This window comes from Petromyzon marinus, unplaced genomic scaffold, assembly GCF_048934315.1.
Source record: "Petromyzon marinus isolate PM22_M1 ecotype Great Lakes invasive population unplaced genomic scaffold, UKy_Petmar_22M1.pri1.0 PM_G_Scaffold_24, whole genome shotgun sequence".
Classification (NCBI taxonomy): Eukaryota; Metazoa; Chordata; class Hyperoartia; order Petromyzontiformes; family Petromyzontidae; genus Petromyzon; species Petromyzon marinus.
The window spans coordinates 12108-33634 of NW_027422806.1; the positions used below are offsets into that span (position 1 = coordinate 12108).

The following is a 21527-nucleotide window of genomic DNA, read 5'->3' on the forward strand; positions in this document are numbered from 1 at the left end:
TGGCTCTTCTTCTGAGCAAAAGAATGAAGGGGGCGTGGTAGCGTGGCGGTGAGGCGTGGGAAGCCGTAAGCCCCAGGCTACTTTGGGCTCGCCTTCCCATCAACCAGAGGCGAGGAGTGGTGGTCGAGGTTACTTGTGGCGACAGGCCCACTCTCATCGCCTAGAGCAGCGGTCCGCAACCTTTTTGGCACTAGGGACCGGTTTGGTGGAAGACGATTTACTCACGGACCGGGGGGCGGGGGTTCATCATTGGGTCTTTCCCCCTTTTCAAAGAAGCTCTCCGGCGACGTTTGTTTCTTAACTCCTTGTGGCTACCTAGGGGGTTAGAGCTTGTGGGCTTACTCATTGTGGCTACTAGGGGTTAGAGCTTGTGGGCTTACTCATTGTGGCTACTAGGGGTTAGAGCTTGTGGGCTTACTCATTGTGGCTACTAGGGGGTTAGAGCTTGTGGGCTTACTCATTGTGGCTACTAGGGGTTAGAGCTTGTGGGCTTACTGTGGCTACTAGGGGGTTAGAGCTTGTGGGCTTACTCATTGTGGCTACTAGGGGGTTAGAGCTTGTGGGCTTACTCAATGTGGCTACTAGGGGGTTAGAGCTTGTGGGCTTACTCCTTGTGGCTACTAGGGGTTAGAGCTTGTGGGCTTACTCATTGTGGCTACTAGGGGTTAGAGCTTGTGGGCTTACTCATTGTGGCTACTAGGGAGTTAGAGCGTGTGGGCTTACTCATTGTGGCTACTAGGGGTTAGAGCTTGTGGGGCTTACTCATTGTGGCTACTAGGGGTTAGAGCTTTTGGGCTTACTCATTGTGGCTAATAGGGGGTTAGAGCTTGTGGGCTTACTCATTGTGGCTACTAGGGGGTTAGAGCGTGCGGGCTTACTCCTTGCGGACTCACCGCTCACCTCCTGCTGCTGTGCGGCCCGGTTTCTAACAGGCCACGGACCGGTACCGGTACCGGTCCGGGGGTTGGAGACCCCTGGTCTAGAGCATCCCACGTCAGAGAATGAGGAGGCTTACCGCAGCCTTCCCTCGGTTATTGAGGCGATGGAATCGGCCTCAGTGGCCCGCGATCACAAATCACTCTTTAACTCCATCACAAAAGTAACTTGCAGCACCACACCCATCACCATCATTAGGGGAAAGAAAAGTGATCCGATGTTCGACCCCCAGGAACAGGTTTGCAGAATTACTGAGCATTTCTGTGAGGTCTTGGGGGAGGGGAAATCCTTCAGCCTGGAAAACATCATGAGGCAAAGTGGGGATGACCAGGGAGAGATGATCTCCCAAGTGAAATGCTGAGGGAGGGTGGCTATTGTGCTAAGACTGCCCTACATGACATCATAATCAGTCTAGACCACTGGACGGGTTCCACAGGATTGGAAGGATGCCCCCGTATAGCCTGTAACAGACTGTTGGGGCAAGTGCTGTTAGCAAGTAGCACCTATGAAGGCCGGCATGGCACACGAGGGGGTTGGTGGCCAGCACCACGCCCAACCGCCTTTGTCTCTCCAAATGGTGATATTTATAAAGTCGCACCAGGTACACACACACGTGCACACACACGCACACACGTACACAGACGCACGCACGTACACACAGACGCACGCACGTACACACACATGCCCTGCCAGCGATCGCCGCCACCGCCGCCGCTCACCGGGTTTGACGATCAGCCGAATCGGCCCCTTCTGCTGGATGGTTCCAGTGCGCGGATAGCGGGTGCAGCACACGTAGTAGTCCACGTCCCCGGGGAGCACGTTGGCAAAGTACAGGTCGCCATCCAGGCCCTGGGACACTCGAGCATCCAGCCGCACTCTCTGCATGGCTGCAGCACCAGCAGCACGCCGGGGGTAAGGGGGGGGGGATGAAAGGGTTCGGAACGAGAATCTTTAGACTGCAGGAGGAGGAATCCGACGAGCCATGAAACTGAATTGTCACAGAAGTCCACCACTAAACCAGCATCAGCATCATCAGCAGCAGCATCATCAGAATCAACATCATCAGCATCATCATCAGCAGCAACATCAGCATCATCATCAGCAGCATCAGCATCATCAGCATCATCATCATCAGCAGCAGTATCATCAGCATCATCAGCAGCAGCATCATCAGCATCATCATCATCAGCATCATCATCAGCATCATCATCAGCAGCATCATCATCAGCAGCATCATCATCAGCATCATCATCATCAGCAGCATCATCCGCCGCGCAAGTCATGGCAGCAGAAGAGCCCCTGTACAACGTATAGCGACGCACTGCCTCCCCCGATTCACAAATCTGGAAGGATACATCACGGCAATGATGCACTCCACTTCTCGCTTGCCTGGCTCGACAACCTGAATGTGAAATTGTAGTCGTTGTCTCTGCATCTACATCAGCATCCGTGGGAAAGAGGAAGAAGCCCTGCATACCAGGCAAGGTAGTCAACATCTCCTAGCCACCGCGATGGCGACGAGAGACACCTCAAACTCCCAAATACGCAGCAGCAGGCGTCGTCAGGGTCGGGATCAAACCCACGACCTCCCGTGTACCAGGAGAGGTAGTCAACATCTTCCTATCCACCGTGGTACTCACAGCCGTCCAACCAGAAGATGTCGGGAGGGGGAAAGCCGTGGGGAGGGTTGCAGCGCAGCACGGCCGGGGAGCCCTCCTCGGCGAATACGGGGCTCAGGTCCTCAAGGGGCCACGCCGGGGCACCTGCAGCACAAAAACAAAGACGCCGCCCCCGCCCCCGCCCGTGTAGCCTTAACAGATTGTCGGGGCAAGCGCTGTCAGCGAGCGGCACCTTTGCAAGGCCGGCACCGCGGCGCACGCCGGGCCGGCTGGTTTACCGCGCGCCGCGCCGGGGTGCTTGTCCCCCTACTCACGAGCCAGCCGCACGGCGATGTTGGCGGTGAGGGCCGTTCCATGCCGGTTCTCCGCCGAGCAGCGGTAGACCCCCTTGTAGGCCTCCATAGCGCCGTGTCGGCCGCCGGATGCGGCCAACACCGCCGCCGTGTCCACGGTGAAAGTGCCGGAGCCATTCCCGTGTTGCTTCACGTTGGGGTCCCAGCCTGGGTCAAAACGCCGGCCGTCTTTGCTCCACCGGAACCTGAAGCGCAAATGGGAGGGGAGGGAGGAGAGGGGAGGAGAGGGAGGGAGGGAGGGAGGGAGGGAGGGGAGGGAGGGAGGGAGGGGAGGGAGGAGAGGGAGGGAGGGAGGGAGGGAGGGAGGGAGGGAGAGGAGGGAGGGAGGGAGGGAGGGAGGGAGGGAGGGAGGAGAGGGAGGGAGGGAGGGAGAGGGAGGGAGAAGATGGAGGGGAGGGAGGGAGGGATGGGGAGGGAGGAGAGGGAGGAAGGGAGGGAGGAGAGGGAGGGAGGGAGGGAGGAAGGGAGGGGAGGGAGGGAGGGAGGGAGGGAGGGAGGGAGGGAGGGAGGGAGGGAGGGAGGGAGGGAGGGAGGGAGGGAGGGAGGGAGGGAGGGAGGGAGGGAGGGAGGGAGGGAGGGAGGGAGGGGATGGAGAGAGACGTGTTTCACCCGAAGCTCCTGGCCTTACCTCTAAAACTTTTATTTTTCTCACCCTTTTTTCGGGATGTATTTTCACCAACAGTGTCTTGCTTTACACACAATTTGTGATCACTTTCTTTATTTATTTGGACTTCCTTCGTCCTTCTTTCCTCGTTCCTTTATGTTGTTTTCACCGTTCAGGGCGCGGCTGCGCTCTCTGCAGTGTACAGGTGTCTTCGCTCTCCGCACAATCCTCCACTTTTACTTGATAGTCGATTTCATAATCACGCTTTTCTTTGTTGTTAATTCGATTTTGAGTTCCTTTGTTCCTCAAGCAATTTTTAGAATTTTGTGCGTTTTTCGTGTTTTCTGTTCATTCCTTTGTCTCGCGTGCCTCCACGTGTTACACGCACCCACGTGTTGGCACTGTACCCACGCCGGCCGGTGTGAGTGCAGTGCCAACATCCCCTTTAGACCCCTCTTGTGTTGTACTGCAAGCGTGTTTACAGCATTTTTTTATTTTTATTGGTGTGCTTTTTTTCTACATTAAGTAATTTTACCCTCTCCATGGGAGCTTTGGGTGGACAGCAGTAATAGTAATTATGAGAAGGTGGTCATAACACAGGTTTGACCATCTTTATAAACATTCATCTTCGTTTCTTGTTTTTTTGTCAATAATTTTCTCGGCTTTAGAAAGTAAGAGAGGTTTGCTTTAGCAGTTTGTGTGCGACGTCTCACACGAGAAAGCTACCACGCCTACGCAAGGCCGGTCTCTTGGGGCCTGTAAGGCGCCCGCAGCAGCAGCAGCAGCAGCTGGAGCCTCCACGCGAAGGCTGGGATCCGCCGCCCGGCTTCCACCGATGTCCCGCTCGAAGTTTACGCGGAAGCGCTGGGCGCCATCGTGCCTGAGGGCTCGATAAAGTATGCCTCCAAGGTGAGCGGAAGGGTGGTTTTCTTCATGCAGTCCGAAAAGGTGGCAAACGCCACCATGGAGAAGGGGCTGACGGTTGACAATTGGCACCTCACCTTGGAGCCACTGTCGTCGCCATCGGTACGAGTGATCGCATCCAACGTCCCCCCCCTACATTCCCGATAAAGACATCCAAGATAACCTGGCTAAGTTGGGTACGCTGACTTCCAACCTACAGCGTGTGCCTCTGGGCCTCAAAAATCCTGCCTTGAGGCATGTCTTGTCATTTAGAAGGCAGGTCTACATGCTGGTGCCCAATGGGCAGCTTGAGGGAGGGCTCCTTTGTCGTCATGCATGGAGGAAGGGCCCATAGGCTGTTTTACTGCAGGGACGTGCTAAAATTCAACCTATGCAAAGTAGAGGGGCATATTAAAAAAACACTGCACCAAAGACAGCAAATGCCCAATCCAACAGCGAGGCAACGGTGGAAAAGGGTGCTAAAGAAGCACACCCAACAAGTGACCCAGAAGAGGGTCCCTCACCACGGAGATCACCCGAGATGGCGGTAGACCCCGCTCCGACACCAGCTACTGCCATGGAGACCGAGGCTCAGCCAGCCACCCAGCCATCATTGACAGCCGGACCTCTGAAGAGGAAATTTATAGGGGGATTCGGCTTCGTCGTCCCCAGAGTCAAGCGGGGATGAGGTCAGTCCCTTTAAAGATCTCCCAGAGTTGGAGTCGGACATCGCACCAACGCCTGGGGGAGACGCAGAGAGCTGCCGGTGGCAAGGACGGAAGTCTTCACCGTCCCAGACGCCCCTAGAGGCGGGACACGCAACAGGGAAGAAGCCCCGTGCGGGAACCAAGCTCAAGCGCGGGACGCCTGAAGAAAATCTGCAGCCTGAAATGTAAGCGGGGGGGGAAACGCAACCTGTGCAGTGACGGAGGAAACCAGTGAAGAGGGTCGCGCTTCAGACCGCGACGACGCGCCCTGCGAGGCGGCCGAGGGCTCCCAGGAAACGCGAGCGGCCGAGAGCACAGAGGAGCCCAAACAGGACCCGACTGACCAAACTACGCGCGGTGACCGGGACGAGGACGATGGAGGGTCATCAGTGGAGGGGCAAGCGGCATCGCCCAATAAAGCATCGACGGAGGGTACCACCTTGTGGCACCGCTTCTTTTCCCTCACTCCACCCACATAGCTCTTAGCAAAACTTCAGAGACTGAAAGCTGCCTTCTTCTGGTCGCAGAGGAAGCACCGTGTGGCTGCCGGTGTCTTGGCCTTGCCACTGCGGGAGGGCGGGCACGGTCTGGTGTGTGTACTGAGCCAACTCTCTACTTTTCGTCTACAAGCCGTACAGAGGTTTCTCTACACGGCCCCATCACCCGTGTGGTGCTCCACAGCATCTTTTTTTTCTGAATAACCTCGGGGGGCCTTCAGCGCAGCAAGCAGCTCTTCTTCGTGGACATTACGGGTATTCCACTCACGCAGATTCCCCACTTCTACAGGAGTATCCTAGATACATTGGGTTTCCTTGTCACCGCCCGACTGAACACACCCCAGTCGGCATCAGAATTTGCTCACGAGCCGCTGTTACGGAACCCCCACACGGCACTACCCTCTCTTGTGGGCCTTGCCATGGAGAAACGCGTGGTGGACGCACGTCTCATGAGGGTGGGCGATTTTGTGAAACCGGGCACTGTGGGGGGGGGGGGGGGCAATGGCTTCTCCCTGCCGAGATAACTGCGATGACCAAGATGCGCTCGGTGAGACTCGCCGCAAAACTCGTGAATGAGGTATGAAGGTCCTTCTCAACAGCAGTGGGGAGCGCGCCTGCTGCGAGCGTTGGCGACGAGTCAGCCGGCGGTGGCCCAGTGCCACCAAAGCTGAATGTCGTCCCAGCACGGGAGCACACTCGCCTCTCTTCCTCACGGCAGCACGGGGGGCACGCCACGGGGAATGGCCAGGAGGGGTGCTTCTCAGGTGTAGACCGGAAAAAGCTGTACGCCCAAATGGTCGATTTCCACCATCAACAAATAATAACGTCACGTTAGGGCTACGCTTGGAGGGACACGATGCCCCTGCGGTGATCGCTTGAGGCCTCATTGGGAGCTGTTTTACTCAAATCCATCGTACAAGCACCACAGTGATCTTAGCTGGAGCACTGCCCATGGGACTGTGACCACGAACACATTCCTGGCACTTTTCACAGACGCAAATCGTGAACGCGGATTCTGTGGTGAGCTCGAAACAGTGGCGCATCAATACGTACGCCGCAAAAGCCTAGACTCACTCTATAAGCTGTTACGCAATATTCTACTGAAATTCAATCTTCATTTCTCCCCCACAATTCTTATTTTTGGATATAGGGGGCACGAGGGTACCAAGGATATCGAGGGGTTGACGGACTTCATCATGAACAACGCCAAACTGGCCATCTATAGGGCCAGGAAATGCGCAATTGACGGGAGCGGCGTCCCCAGCCACTGCCGCATCTTCAAGGCCCTGGTTTCTGGCAGAATTTGGCTGGAATTTCGGTACGCTCAGTTGACGGGGGGCGACACGTCTTTCTCGACGCGTTGGGCTACCGAGGGTGCTTTGTGTAATGTGACAAAAGCAGGGGATCTGGTGGTGATGGGTTTTTAAGGTTGAATTTTTTTTTATGGTGTTTACGAACACAGTAGCAGACAATGCGATTTATGTTACATGGGAAAACCGTGTTATATCTTTAATTTTTTTTTAAAAGGGGGCACGTAAGCAAACAAAAAAGACGAAAAAAGACGACATGATGAACGAAGCAAAGTGCCGAAAGACCGAGCATCTTTCTGTTTCTTCTGATCGTTAAATAAAAATAAAAAAGGAGGGAGGAGAGGGAGGGAGTGAGGGAGGAGAGGGATTGAGGGAGAGGGAGGGAGGGAGGGAGGGAGAGAGGGAGGGAGTGAGGGAGGGAGGGAGATAGTGAGGGAGTGAGAGAGGGAGGGAGTGAGGGAGGGAGTGAGAGAGGGAGTGAGGGAGGGAGTGAGGGAGTGAGAGAGGGAGGGAGTGAGGGAGAGAAAGAGAGAGAGAGGACGTGCTTCGTTTGAGCTCCTCGTGGTAACTTTATAAATCTAACATACCCTCTTCTAATTAATTTCTTTTCTTCAAGTTTTTACTCATCAGGAGTAAGTATTCTGCCTTTTGCACACACAAGTAGTACTTTTTGTGTTGCTCATTTTTCTTTACTTTTTTAAGCTTAACAGTTCAGGGTGAGGCCATAGCCTTTTGAAACACGTTGGTGTTTCTTAGGCGATGGGCTCAATCCCATAGTTAATTAAAGCATCGTTTTCATACTTTACAGGTATTTTTATACTCTACTTATTGTTCCTTTATTCTTCTGCTTATGTTTTTAATCTCGGTTTACGAATCTCAAACTATTTGAGATTTGTTATAACTTACATTTTGTGTGAGCCACGTGGAGGCATCCACACTGTAGCGCAGAAATTTAAGGCCACACAAGTAATTGTTTACTTTGAGGCTAAAGCAATCTATTAGTTAATGATTCCTTAACACACTGCGTTTTTTTTGTTTGCCTCCACGAGTGTGCAAGGACTCTAAGTTATATTTATTTAACGATGAGTGAATGCATTTAATAAACACATTTTTCTAAAAAGTAGATTTGTTTGCAAAATACATTCATTTATTTAACACGCAAATGTATTATTAGATATCACTATCAAATTATTTTTTCATTTACTGCTTCATAATTTATTCAATAAAAATAGTTTATTGAATAAATAAATATATCTCTTTCCTTTCTTTTTTCCTTTCATTATTTTCTTAAGCGAGGATTCATTATTCATCCTCAGTTTACATTCTCTCAAGGGGAGCTCTGTATAGAAGCGCAGCACCACAGTCAGGTAGAAATTGAAGGTAGCAGGAACAAAATGGCCACTTACGCAAAGGTCGCAGCTGCCAATCTGCCTGGAGTCACGAGGCCCCCCACTAGGGCCTCTGCTCCAAGGCCAACCCCCCCAATTTGTGACCACTGCCGCTGCGCGCGAACGGCATCCGTTGCTACGCCTCGAGCTCCGTCACGATCGAGGCGTACGTCGAGGCCCTGGCCGCCATCGTCCCGCCGGCCACCATCACCCACGCCTCGAAGGTCAGCGGGAAAGCCGTCTTCTTCCTGACGACGAAGAAGGTGGCCGATGCGGCCGTCGAGAAGGGGATGACCGTGGGGGGACTCCACGTCCAGCTGGAACCCATCGCTTCGGTGGCGGCGCGAATAGTCATTTCGAACGTGCCGCCCTACATCCCCGACAAGGCCGTGTTGGAGCACGTGTCCAAGCTGGGCACCATCGTGGTGCCAGTACGTGCTCTGGCACTGGGGTGCAGAAAGCCTGCTCTCAATCACATTTTATCTTTCAAGAGGCAGGTGCACGTCCTGCTGACTCACGGACAGCAGGAAGAGGGCTCGTTTGTCATTGTCAATGCAGGCATTGCCCATAGACTGTTTTATGCCAAAGATTCCATCAGATGCAATCTCTGCAAAGAAGAGGGGCACTTCCGAAGGGATTGCCCTAAACCGACGACGGCGAGGGTCGGAGAAAAGAGCGGGGAGGAGGGAGGCAGAGCAAGGGGGGCAAAGCAGCAAGAGCCCCTATTGCAACAAGCCCCCCAACAGCCCACACCAGACCCGCCAGCCACGCAGCCTCCTACACCTCAAGTCGTGGCCCCAACTTCGCCGCCTCAAGCGACAAATTGCAAGAGGAAGAATACAGAAGGACCCGGATCTCAAGGGTCAAATTCAGAGGAGGAACCCCTCCCAGACCTCGAACAGGAAGAAGCGGTGAAACCCCCCACACGAGGGGAGGAAGCAGAACAGCTGCCAGATGCCGAAGACGCGGTTTTTGCCTTCCCAGACGCCACGCCGAGTGACGCGCGGGCGGCGAGGAAGAAACCCGCCAAGAGGAAGAAGCAGCGTGCGTCTGGGGAAGGGTTTCTACAGCAGGAGACCGTCGACGATGAAGGCGACATCACCACGGAAATCGACCCGCCTACTGTTGTCATAGAGACTCACTCCCCACCAGCTATACAGGAAGCCCTTGACCAAGAGGAAGAAGTTGGCGGAGAAACACTCACTATGGGCAAGGACGAAATGGATGGGAATGAGGAGGAAGGTCCCCGTACCACTGCTGATCTAAAACCAGCGGAAGAGACACCGGGCCATCCACCCGAAGAGCCTGAGCAGGAGCCATCCCAGGCCATCCCTAACACCGGGGGAGAGGACGCCGCTGGGCCATGCGCCAGCTCAGCCGCTGCAGCTCTTCCAGCGGAGCCGGACGCCGAGGAAATCGATTCAGATCGGGACGACTGCTTCAGCATGGGGAGCGAGAGCAGCCAGAGGTCTACACTCCTTGACCCTCAGACTCCCCTGATCTCCTCGGAAGATCTCTGGAAATTCCTCAACGAGACCAACATGAGGAAGGACAGAGCGGACATTGCCTTGGCTCGTTGGAAGGACAGCAAGGCAATAAAGGCCTCTGTGACTCAAGCAGAGAGATTCCTTGCCAAGCAGAGACTCGAGTTCTGGGGCAAGGACAGGGCAAAGCTGAGATTTTTCCGCAAACAAATTATAAGGTGGGAGGCCACGGGGGAAAGGAACAGGCAATGCCTATGTACATCGGCTCCCTGAATGTGAACGGGTGCAGGGAGGCAGTGCGGAGGTTTTCCGCAATGTCTCTTGCGAGGAAACACGCTGCCTCTGTCTTCTTCATTCACGAGACGCATCTCACGGTCGAGGACAAGGATGACTGGAGGAAGGAGTGGGGAGGGGACTCCTTCTACAGTCACCTTGACAACACCTCCTGTGGAGTCGCGACCCTGTTCGCTAAAGGGTTTCATCCCGAACTCATCACCCACACCGAAGTGGTGAAGGGAAGGCTGCTCGCGGTAACGGTCAGGGTGGGCGATGTCACCACCCACCTACTGAATGTGTACGCGCCGGTGACCAACAAGGAGAAGATCCCGTTTCTGCACCTCCTGAGGAGGCACCTGGCCGGGATCCCGGACGATGCGTGCGTGATTGTGGGTGGCGACCACAACTGCACACTCGGCGCCCTGGATCGTTCGGGGGGGCAGCCAGGGGGAGTAGGGCCTAAGAGGGAAATGCAGGGACTCCTGGAGGACGCCGCCTTGGTGGATGTGTGGCGCATACATCACCCGGGCCAACGCTAGTTCACGTACACGAGGACGAGGCGCGATGGCTCGGTGACGCAGTCCAGGCTCGACAGATTTTACATCTCTAAGAGCTTTGTGACGTGCGCCACAACGTCTGGCATCAGGGCGGCACCCTTCACGGACCACAACCTCATCGTGCTCCGTGTCAGGCTGGAGAGGGCCCGTGAGGGCACGTCCCGCTGGCATTTTAACAACTCACTGCTGGAGGATGGCACCTTCTTAGAAATGTTCGAGGACTTCTGGGAAGAGTGGCGAAAAACCAAAATGCAGTTCAACTCTCTGGCCCAATGGTGGGATGTGGGCAAAGTGCACACCAGGCTGTTGTGCCAACAATACACCTGGGGGAGCACCAGACTGAAGAACGTGGACATCACCGACATGGAAGCCCGAGTCCTCAATTTGGAGGGTCGCCTCGCCGAGGACAGCGACCCTGCTCTTCTCCAAGAATACGAGGAGAATAGGGAGCGTCTCAAAGGGCTAGAGGAGGAGCAGACGAGGGGAGCGTTTGTGCGATCCCGGGTGAAGCTCATCACGGACCTCGACACGGGATCCCCGCTTTTCTACTCCCTCGGGAGGCAGAATGGGAGACGCAAATCCATGGAGTGCCTCTTTGATGGTGACGGTGTCCTGGTGCACGAACTCCAGCAGAAGTCGACCATCATCAGAGACTTCTACGGCAACCTGTTCTCCCCTGAAGAAACATCGGAACCGGCCCAGGCGGAGGCATGGAGTGGTCTACCCACCCTGGGGGAAGATGGGAGAGAGCTGCTAGAGCAAAAGCTCACCAGGACTGACCTTGACGCAGCCGTAAGAGGACTGGCCCCGAATAAATCCCCAGGGTTAGACAGCCTAACAGGGGAGTTTTACGCCGCTTTTTGGTCATCCCTGCGGGAGGACTACAGAGAGGTGCTGGAGGAAGCCTCAGTCACCGGGGTGATGCCTCAGTCTTGGAGGAGGGCGGTGCTCACTCTGCTTCCCAAAAACGGAGATGTGAGGCACCTACAAAACTGGCATCCGGTGTCCCTCCTGAACACAGACTACAAAATATTGACGAAGGCTCTCTCCCTGCGACTGAAAGGGGTAATTGCACAAGTCGTAAACGGGGACCAGTCCTACACCATCCCCGGACGAACCATCCACGACGGCATCCTACTGGTCAGGGACCTCATCGCGGTGTCCCAGAGGTTGGGAATCCCAATCGCGTTTCTGGCTCTTGACCAGGAAAAGGCTTTTGACAGAATGGACCACAAGTACCTGCTGGGAACCCTCAAGACCTTGGGTTTTGGGGATGCCTTTGTCCGAACGATCCGCCTACTTTACACCAAGGCGGAGTGCATGATTAAGATCAACGGCGCCCTCACTGCCCCGGTCAAATTCGAACGAGGAGTGAGACAGGGATGCCCATTGTCGGGCCAACTTTATGCCCTGGCATTAGAGCCTTTCCTGAGTCTCATAAGGTGGAGACTCAGCGGCCTGGTGCTGAGGGAACCAAGCGTCAAGTCGGTCCTGACGGCATACGCCGACGACGTCCTCCTCATCCTGCGCTCCCTGGCTGATGTCGCCCTGCTGCATGAATGCCAGGAGGTCTTTTCGAAAGCCTCCTCATCAAAAATGAACTGGCAAAAGTGCAGCGGCCTGCTGGTTGGAGCGTGGGACATGACCGAGTGTCCCGAGAAGGCAAAAGCCATCAATTGGAGCACAACATCGCTGCACCACCTGGGAATGTTCCTCGGACCAGAGGAGGAACCACCGCAGAGGAACTGGGTCGAGCTGGAGGAGAAGGTGAAGGAGCGGCTGGGCAACTGGGGTCGCCTGTGCAAGTTCCTCACCTTCAGGACAAAGACGTTGGTGGTGAACCAGCTCGTGACGTCCATGCTGTGGCACCGACTTTTCTCCCTGCACCCCCCCATGAGCCTCGTCAACGCACTTCAGAAGTGAGCCCTCGACTTCTTCTGGTGGGGTGGAGGACACCGGGTCGCGGCTGGGGTCCTGGCCCTGCCACTGGACGAGGGCAGTCACGGGCTGGTGTGCGTGCGGAGTCAGCTGGCCACCTTCCGACTGCAGGCGGCGCAAAAGTTCCTGCATGCCGCCCCTGCACCGGCCTGGAGAGTCACGGCCTCTTTCCTCCTGAAACAGCTGGGGGGTCTGCAGTACTCCAAGCAACTATTCTACATGGACCTGCAGGGCCTCCCACTGGGACAGCTGCCACCCTTCTACAGAAGCGTCCTGCAGACATGGAGCTCCCTCGCCGTCAGGAGGCTGAACCAACCGCGATCGGCCGAGGATCTGGTCTTCGAACCGATCCTCAGGAACCCACAGACAAAGCTGCCATCCACCACCACCACCCCTGGCACGGAGAGGCGCCTCGCCAACGCGCGGCTCACCAGGATGGGGGATCTGGTGGAGCCTGAAACACGGGGCCAGTGGCTCGGACCAGCAGACATGGCCGCAAAGACAGGGCTGCAGTCGCTCCGGGTGGCTGCCCGGATCCTGGCCGAAGCCAAGGGGGCCTTCTCAGCGGCAGTGGGGAGAACGCCCCCCATCGGCGTTGGGGATGACGAGGCCCCTCTCGATCCCCCTCCACCGGAGCTCTCAGTCGTGCCACTGCATCGCCAATACCGACAAACCAAGGCGGATCACAACCTGTGCCGGCTAGAAGACCTACCGGAGGTGGCCTTCGCAAATGTAAAGAGGAAGGTGCTCTACTCCTACATGGTCCGGTTCCACCAACAGGACACCCTGAGGAGCCACAAGGACCATGCCTGGAGGAAAGCCCTGCCCTGCGTCTCTCGCTGGAGGCAACTCTACTGCAGGCCGACGTACAACCGCATCGGCGATCTCAACTGGAGCATCGCCCATGGCACCGTCACCACCAACGTCTCCCTGGCGCGCTTCACCGACACGTCCCCGGAGTGCCGGTTCTGCGGTCAAGTGGAGACGGTGGCATACCAATACGTGGAGTGCAAGAGCCTGGACTCGCTGTTCAAGGTCCTGAGAAACATCCTTCTAAGGTTCAGCCTCCACTTCTCCCCGACGGTCCTCATCTTTGGATACCCGAAGGGCGACGGACCCCAACATCTTCAGGGGCTGGTCAACGTGCTCTTCGGCTACGCCAAGCTCGCCATATACAGGGCGAGGAAGATGGTCCTGGAGGGGCAACGTCCAGCCAGCAGCCTGGGCATCTTCCGCGCTCTGGTCGGAGCCAGGGTGTGGCTGGAGTTCCGCCATGCGCGGCTGACCCACGCCGTGCCGGCCTTCAAGGAGCAGTGGGCTCTGGAGGAGGCCGTGTGCTCGGTGGCAGATGACGGAGAGCTCTGCATGCAGATCTAAGCTACCCGTCGAAGGCCGTTTGACTGTGGGAAGGGCTGCGTGCAGATGCAGCACTTGTTGTAGTTATAAAGAAAAAAGAGAGCGAGAGAGAGCCAAATGGAGTAGGAAGAGAGCAGGCAGAGAGAGAGAAGGGGCGGAGAGGGAGGTAGAGAGAGAGGAGAGGCAGAGAGGGGGGTAGAGAGAGAGGGGGGGGGGGCAGAGAGGGGGGTAGAGAGAGAGGGAAGAGGAAAGGAGAGCAGAAAAAAAGAAAAAAAATGTGTTGGGTCTTTCATTTAAAAGGGAGGGGGGGGTTTACATAAAGCAAAGCATAATAAAACAAAAAAAGAAATGATGAATGGAGCAAAGTGCCGACTACACCGAGCATCTTCTTGTTTCCTCTGATCGTAAAAAAAAGAGAGAGGGAGTGAGGGAGGGAGGGAGTGAGAGAGGGAGGGAGTGAGGGAGTGAGGGAGGGAGGCAGGGAGGGAGTGAGGCAGGGAGTGAGAGAGGGAGGGAGGGAGTGAGGGAGTGAGGGAGGGAGGGAGGGAGGCAGGGAGGGAGGGAGTGAGGGAGGGAGGGAGGTAGTGAGAGAGGGAGGGAGGGAGAGAGAGAGAGGGAGGGAGTTTAATTTTAATTTGATTTTAATTTTAAACGGCCAACCTTGTAAATTGTCTTTCGCCAGAGTTTCTTACACCGCTGTGCTGTGCAGTTGAGAGGGAAGGAGGAATTCAGTACCAAATTGTCGGTGGGGAAAGCGGTTAGTTGGTTGTTGTTTTAGGACACCGGCCTTTGTTCAAGCCTTGTTGTAACAACGTTTGCAGCGAGGGCAGCAAGTGCAGAAATGTAAAAGTTTGGTTGGCAAAAATTTCACCTTTACCCTGTGAAAAATGTTAAACTTTGATTTTTTATTTTATTTCTAACCCGTAGCCTGAAAGCCTGCGTAAATAGATTTTAAAAAACTTACGTGAAGTAACGTTCGGTTAAAACAACTGGTTTTGATGATGATGGTGATGTAGAAGGCTTTTTTTCAACTTGTGTATGCTTCAATGTGTTTAACAAAACTGTTTTTGAAGATGCTCATAATTAAATGAAATGGCAGAGGTGTTGCATATGTTTCACTGATGCTGTGATGCCACACAAAAAAGAGAGAGGGAGGAGGGGGAGGGAGTGAGGGAGTGGGGGAGGGAGTGATGTTGAGCGCGTGACCTGTTGTTTGTCTTTGTCTGGTGATTCACGCACGACCCAACATTGAAATCGCCCCAGCGCATTGTTTGCGGCCGAGGTAATAAAGTTTGCTTAACAAGTCAAACAGGGAGGGCTAACGTTGCGGCACGCTCAGTTCGGCACGCTCAGTTCGGGTCGGAGCGGAGCGAACGTTTGATCACGTTTGTTAGTTTTCCCATTGCGTGCGTCAACGTGCTCTGTGAAATAACAGCGACAACAGCGGTGTTGTCCCACCAACTGCCACCGATACAAATAATAATAATGTACTGTTATTTTGCCGTGGATGGTTTTGTATGCCGATTCGCTGACAGTTTCATCGTCATAATGGGAATGTGCGAGTTGAATTGTGTTTGATGGTCAACGCAGCTTGTCAATGTTGAAGCGTAAATAAAATGTGAAAAAAAGAGAGGGAGGGAGGTAGGGAGCGTACTTGGGCGTTGGGTTGCCTTGGGCCTCACACTCCATCACAATGTTGTCCTGCGGTTCCACGATGTAATTCAATGGCGAATGCCGCCTGATGGACGGAGGGTGAGTAACTGCAAGAGATCGACGGGTTAATAGAAGCATAGCTTGCAGCAAACAGACGCGGAGGAGACCCGGTGCACAAATGAAAAATGTGAAACTCTCCGGTAGAAGTTTGCCCCGATCGAGAAGCACGGAGGAGATGTCACGGCCACCACGCCTCTAATTCCTGATACGGCGGTCTGGCCTTGACCACCTGCACGTAAAATCGCAGTTGTCGCTCTGCATCCGCATCGGCTGCGCGGAAGAAGAAGATTTTGCACGGCACCCCTCAACGCCAGCAGCATCCAGCAACGCTGGACGTTGAGCGACACACGAGGACCCAAAATCCCGTAAGACGAAGTTGGCTTCGTACATTTCTGGGCACCAGTTTTTCCCTCCGCGCGAAGAGTCGGCGTCAGGCGTTCAGAGTGTTCGGGCCGCCGCTATGAACGTCGTGCCGCTTCTTTGCGGCTATCATTTGCGACCGCCGGGGTCGCTTCTGAAAGAAAGGAGCCACGTAGCTCGGTGGGCATTGCCCGGTGAAGTCTAACGAGTCGAGTTTAGCCGATGGTCTTTAGTGGACGATTGGTGGGTGTAAAGTTGAGAGAGGGGGGCATCCTCTCAAATGGGGTGGCGTGGCAGAGTTTGCTACTCACGGTCAAGGGGCAGGGCGAGTGGGTGGTGACGGTCGCCCAGCACAGCCAATAGCAGCGCCACAAAGCGTGCGGTGGTGAAGGCGTCCATCGGGGGAGCAGATGGTCGGACCGGGGGCTTCCTTCACTTGGCTAGGAGGAGGGGGTAGAAGGGAGGGAGCAGTAGGGGGAGGGAGGTAGCAGGAGGGGGGAAGGGAGGGAGGGAGCTGGAGGAGGTGGAGCAGGAGGAATGATATTTATTAAGACCGCAGGAGTAGGAATCCAAAGAGCTATGAAGCTATTTTTCATATATGTCCAGCTGGGGCACTGGGTCAGAACATCACAACAACAAACACGATGTGAGGGGCAGAGTACATGAAGAGTAAACAAACCACTTTACAAATATATACTAATAAAACTAACCCATGCATGATCTTGCCACACGAAGCCCAGAGATCTGGCCACAACTGGTGGCTGATATCATCAAGTGGACATTTATAGCAGTATAGACAAATACTGTAAACGTGTGGTGTTTCTGAATGTGGACGGAAACACAGGAGGACCCGGAGTAAATTCCACGTGACCACGGGGAGTGAGACACGTAAACTCCAAATATACAGCAGGTAGTGTCAGTCGGTATCAAACCCACGACCTCCAGTACACCAGGTGACAACCATGTCAGGTTAAAGATCTCCTTTGCAAGGGACACTTGGATGCACGCTCCTACTTGATGGACACGTGCTCCTAATTGATGGACACGTGCTCCTAATTGATGGACACGTGCTCCTACTTGATGGACACGTGCTCCTAATTGATGGACACGTGCTCCTAATTGATGGACACGTGCTCCTAATTGATGGACACGTGCTCCTGCGTTCATCATGTTTACGTGCTCATTTCACTGAGGCTGCATTTCGCCACTGCAGAATACTAAAGTTGAGGAAACAGTCTTATTTTGGCACCAATGCTCGTGCCGATTTTTTAAACCAGATAAATAAAAATCAACATTGATACCCCAGGAAACAGGGCAACGCTGTAACAGCCACAGCTCAGGTTTCTCCCATCACTTAAACAGCACCCCCCCCGGAGTGAGAACACCCTCCAGGATAAAAACCAACACGGCTGCACGTCTGTGCAAGTGCTGTGTGAAACAATTGTGATGGAAACAAATATAAAGTTGATATGAAAGGGCTCCTGGCAAAGCATCACCGCAAGGTCGACGTACTGATAATTACGTGCATTTTTGTCGTCCTTGTAAACACGGACTGTGAATAAAACGAGATACAGTACTGGCAGAGTTTATGGATGTGTTACTTGTTCAAGCAGGTTACTCGGTCTAATAAAAAAAGGCACAGCAAAAATAACTGTGCTTTTTTTACACCTGATGAAGGAAGCTTGTGTTGCCTCCGAAACGCCGTGATTTAATTTAGTTGTTTTCATTTATTTTTATTTTATTTTTTACCTACGTGACTTTATAGGTGGCAGTTTGTAAGCTCCTAAATAGGACAAAGTGAATTTTGATTTAAAGCTTTCGTGACTGCAGTAATTCATATTCTTAGTTTTTTCGGTAAAGTCACGTTGAAGAGAAACAACAAAATAACAAAATATATATAAAACAATAAAAATTCTCACGACGTTTCGACCATAACTCAAACGGTCATCATCAGGTGTGTCGGTTAGTTTTTTCGGTAAAGTCACGTTGAAGAGAAACAACAAAATAACAAAATATATATAAACAATAAAATTATGCAAACCGACACACCTGATGATGACCGTTTGAGTTATGGTCGAAACGTCGTGAGAATTTTTATTGTTTTATATATATTTTGTTATTTTGTTGTTTCTCTTCAACGTGACTTTACCGAAAAAACTAAGAATATGAATAGGACAAAGTGAGTTTGAACACGACGTGCTCAAGTGAAGTATTTGAGCAATGCACACGCATTTATGCGTGTGCATTGCAAACAATGCAAGTTTAAAAAATGCAGCTACGATTCGTTACAAAAGCCTATAAGCAGCCTTAATACATATTTAGAAGCTTGCTCCCTGCTACATACCTAGACCATCTGACAGGTCTCTAATAGGGTTCATCGAGTGACAGCGGCTCCGTAGCCGGCCAGGGTGCCACCTCGGCCGGCTGGGCAATCTAGCCGAGAGCGGCATCACTCCCCGGGACTAGGCCTCGACGCGGCACTCACCAGCGCAACGCGGCCCTCACCAGCGCAACGCTGCGTAGATGTCTGGGGGGGGTCTTGAGCTCTTTTCTGTGTCCTCGTGTGGTGGTGGTGGAGGAAATCCGACGTTTCGTGCCTCTAACACGGGCAGGCGACTGCGCGCGGCTGTGATCACGTGAGGCCTTAGCAGGGCGCTTTTAGAAAACGTAGCGCGGATAGGAGAACACGTGAGGGCGAGCATGAATCACAATCCGTAGAACTGATAAGCACCGCCCATTGACAACACTGCCCCATAGAGTCACGTAGGTAGAAAAATAACAGATGACGACGTTTCGATCGTAACACAAGCAACCGTCATCAGGTGGGACAACCACAGCAAGAAGAAAAAAACTGTTTAAGTAGGCGAGGATTAACGTGAACCTATAATCTATATATATAAAAGGCAAAGTTGTGAATGTGTGTCTGTTCGAAATGTTTAGCATACTTCCCGACATGCAACAAACTTGAAATTTGGCACGTGGGTAGCTTCCAGACTGTACACAATGCAAAAAGTATAAAATAGACTTTTCTGTTTTGGGGGGGGAGCGCAACAATGGATATATTTTGCACGGCAAGTGAGCGGTGATGTCACATCTGTGACGTCACATTTGTGACGTCACCCGCATGCGACAGCGTCACGCAGTGTGCCTGCTGACGTCACGCATCCCCCCCCCCTCCGCGTAGGGCCTGTATTAATCCAAGACAATAATCCAAGTCTCGGGCGAAGCCGTGTAGTAGTAAAGCTCGTGTCTTATATATATAGAGATATGCATATTTTGGGGCCTTATCCGTTTTGTGGGTTGTTTACCGCATGCTGTACAGGAACTGCATCCAGTTCCTGAAGATGCCAGCGCGTGGAGCGAAACGTCGGTCACCGTGCCCCACAACACGTGGCACAACCGGAAAATATAATTGAGAGCTCTACAGCAGAACCCTTAAAGCAAAAACAAAACCTACGCAGGAGTATAATTTTAAATTTTTTGACATTCATATTGCAATTGTAATATCGACGTTATGTCTTGAGACTAACACATTTCCATTTGGAGCTCAAAGATGCGTTGGTTTTTAGTCGCGATATCAATCTCGATTCTGTTATATTGTATAGCGAGCAATGAATCATCACTCCGCTTCAGACAAGGACCGTGAGAGATGACGTCAGAACTACTGCTGAAATCACTGGAATTGGCCTCTTAATCCATCCGCACTGGACTGTATCCACACGAGGACTTCATTTCATCTGGGTGTGTCCGGATCGGCGGCAGAGACATTGTTCCTGCACCCAGCACACCACATCCAGTATACCTCTCTATTTAGCTCCGTCTCTTGTCGTCGTGCACCCACTCCAGTCTACCAGCAGCTTGGAAAGTATTTTGGTGAGAGATGAAGCCCCGGGCACACTAGTTACGTGCCCTGCTGTGTCCGCCACATGTCAATAAAACGTGTACATATACATTCGTTTCAGAGCAGGAATAAGCCACAATTGGTGAAACAAACATACATTAAATCTTGACTTAAAGCTTTCGTGACTGCAGGAATTCACATTCTTTGGGTCTTTCAGTAAAGTCACGTCGATAGCTTCAAAGAAAATGACAAAAAAGTCTACGTGACTTTACCGAAAGACCCAAGAATACAAACGTACATGATTATGATGACGTATTATTGTGTGTGTGTTTGAGTCATTGGTGACCAGGCAGTGACCATTCACTCACAACCCTTGCGCGAGCAAAATTTGATCACGGGCAGCTTGCTCAGATTAAAAAGCAGAAACTGAGCAGTGCAGCCTCAGAGCATTGCCCCTGAGCCCCCCCCCCCCCCCCCCCCGGTTCGTCAAAGCGCTGTCGGCAAGCGGGTAGCGTGCACAACATCTATCGTGCCACGTGGCTCTTCACAGTCAAACCGCAGCTGCGACACAGCAGGCATCTCGGCCCACGTAGAGAAGAGATGCAAAATAAAAGGGCATCGAAACCCCCGCCTAGGAATTCTCGTGTGTGGGTGTGTGCAGTGGGGAGGGGGCAGTGTGTGGGGAATTCTCGTGTGTGGGTGTGTGCAGTGGGGAGGGGGCAGTGTGGGGTTGCAGCTGACCCCGACACAAACAGCTGGAGCTGAACTTTGAGCAGTGGCGTAGCTATCGAATGTGACAGGCGATGCAACTGCTCCGTGCGTGGACGTTGGAACGTCTTTCGCATCGCGTGTAGCCAACCGTGCAGGTCAGAACCGCATGGGGCTCTGGGGCAACATTGACCGGAGACATCCGGTTTGTTGTTGTTGTTTGTTTGTTGTTATTGTTGTCAGCCAGTACATTCCCATTGCTGGGCAAAGGCCTCCGTCATCCACAACAGAGGTTTCTGTTGGTTTGGTTAGATCGCGGAAATAGATAAATGTTGCGTCGTAAAAACCCACCACCACCCGACACAGCCAACGAGTAAGGGTTGTCACGTAAACAGAACGTGCCAATTCGTCACTAGCACAGCACGAGTGTGTAGTGTATAGTGTAGTGTATAGTGTAGTGTACTAGTACAGCACTAGTGTGTAGTGTATAGTGGTGTATAGTGTAGTGTACTAGTACAGCACTAGTGTGTAGTGTATAGTGGTGTATAGTGTAGTGTACTAGTACAGCACTAGTGTGTAGTGTATAGTGGTGTATAGTGTAGTGTACTAGTACAGCACTAGTGTGTAGTGTAGTATATAGTGTAGTGTACTAGTACAGCACGAGTGTGTAGTGTATAGTGTAGTGTATAGTGTAGTGTACTAGTACAGCACTAGTGTGTAGTGTAGTGTATAGTGTAGTGTACTAGTACAGCACGAGTGTGTAGTGTATAGTGTAGTGTATAGTGTAGTGTACTAGTACAGCACTAGTGTGTAGTGTATAGTGGTGTATAGTGTAGTGTACTAGTACAGCACTAGTGTGTAGTGTATAGTGGTGTATAGTATAGTGTACTAGTACAGCACTAGTGTGTAGTGTATAGTGGTGTATAGTGTAGTGTACTAGTACAGCACTAGTGTGTAGTGTAGTATATAGTGTAGTG

At 52.9% G+C, this 21527-nt stretch overlaps 1 protein-coding gene across 1 annotated transcript in view; it reads right to left on the bottom strand.

Moving 5' to 3' along the window:
• LOC142913293 (neuronal cell adhesion molecule-like) overlaps positions 1-18663 on the bottom strand; it is a gene marked incomplete at its 3' end in the record, with an annotated part of 28825 nt that extends 10162 nt beyond the window's left edge. Inside the window, exons 1-6 of the mRNA XM_076060834.1 lie at positions 18487-18663; positions 16313-16515; positions 15583-15688; positions 2870-3093; positions 2577-2699; positions 1656-1823 (exon numbers count right to left, since the gene is read on the bottom strand). Coding sequence (XP_075916949.1) covers positions 1656-1823; positions 2577-2699; positions 2870-3093; positions 15583-15688; positions 16313-16400 — 709 coding nt within the window. The remainder of the gene's footprint in view (positions 1-1655; positions 1824-2576; positions 2700-2869; positions 3094-15582; positions 15689-16312; positions 16516-18486) is intronic.
• Between the last annotated feature and the right edge of the window lie 2864 nt (positions 18664-21527).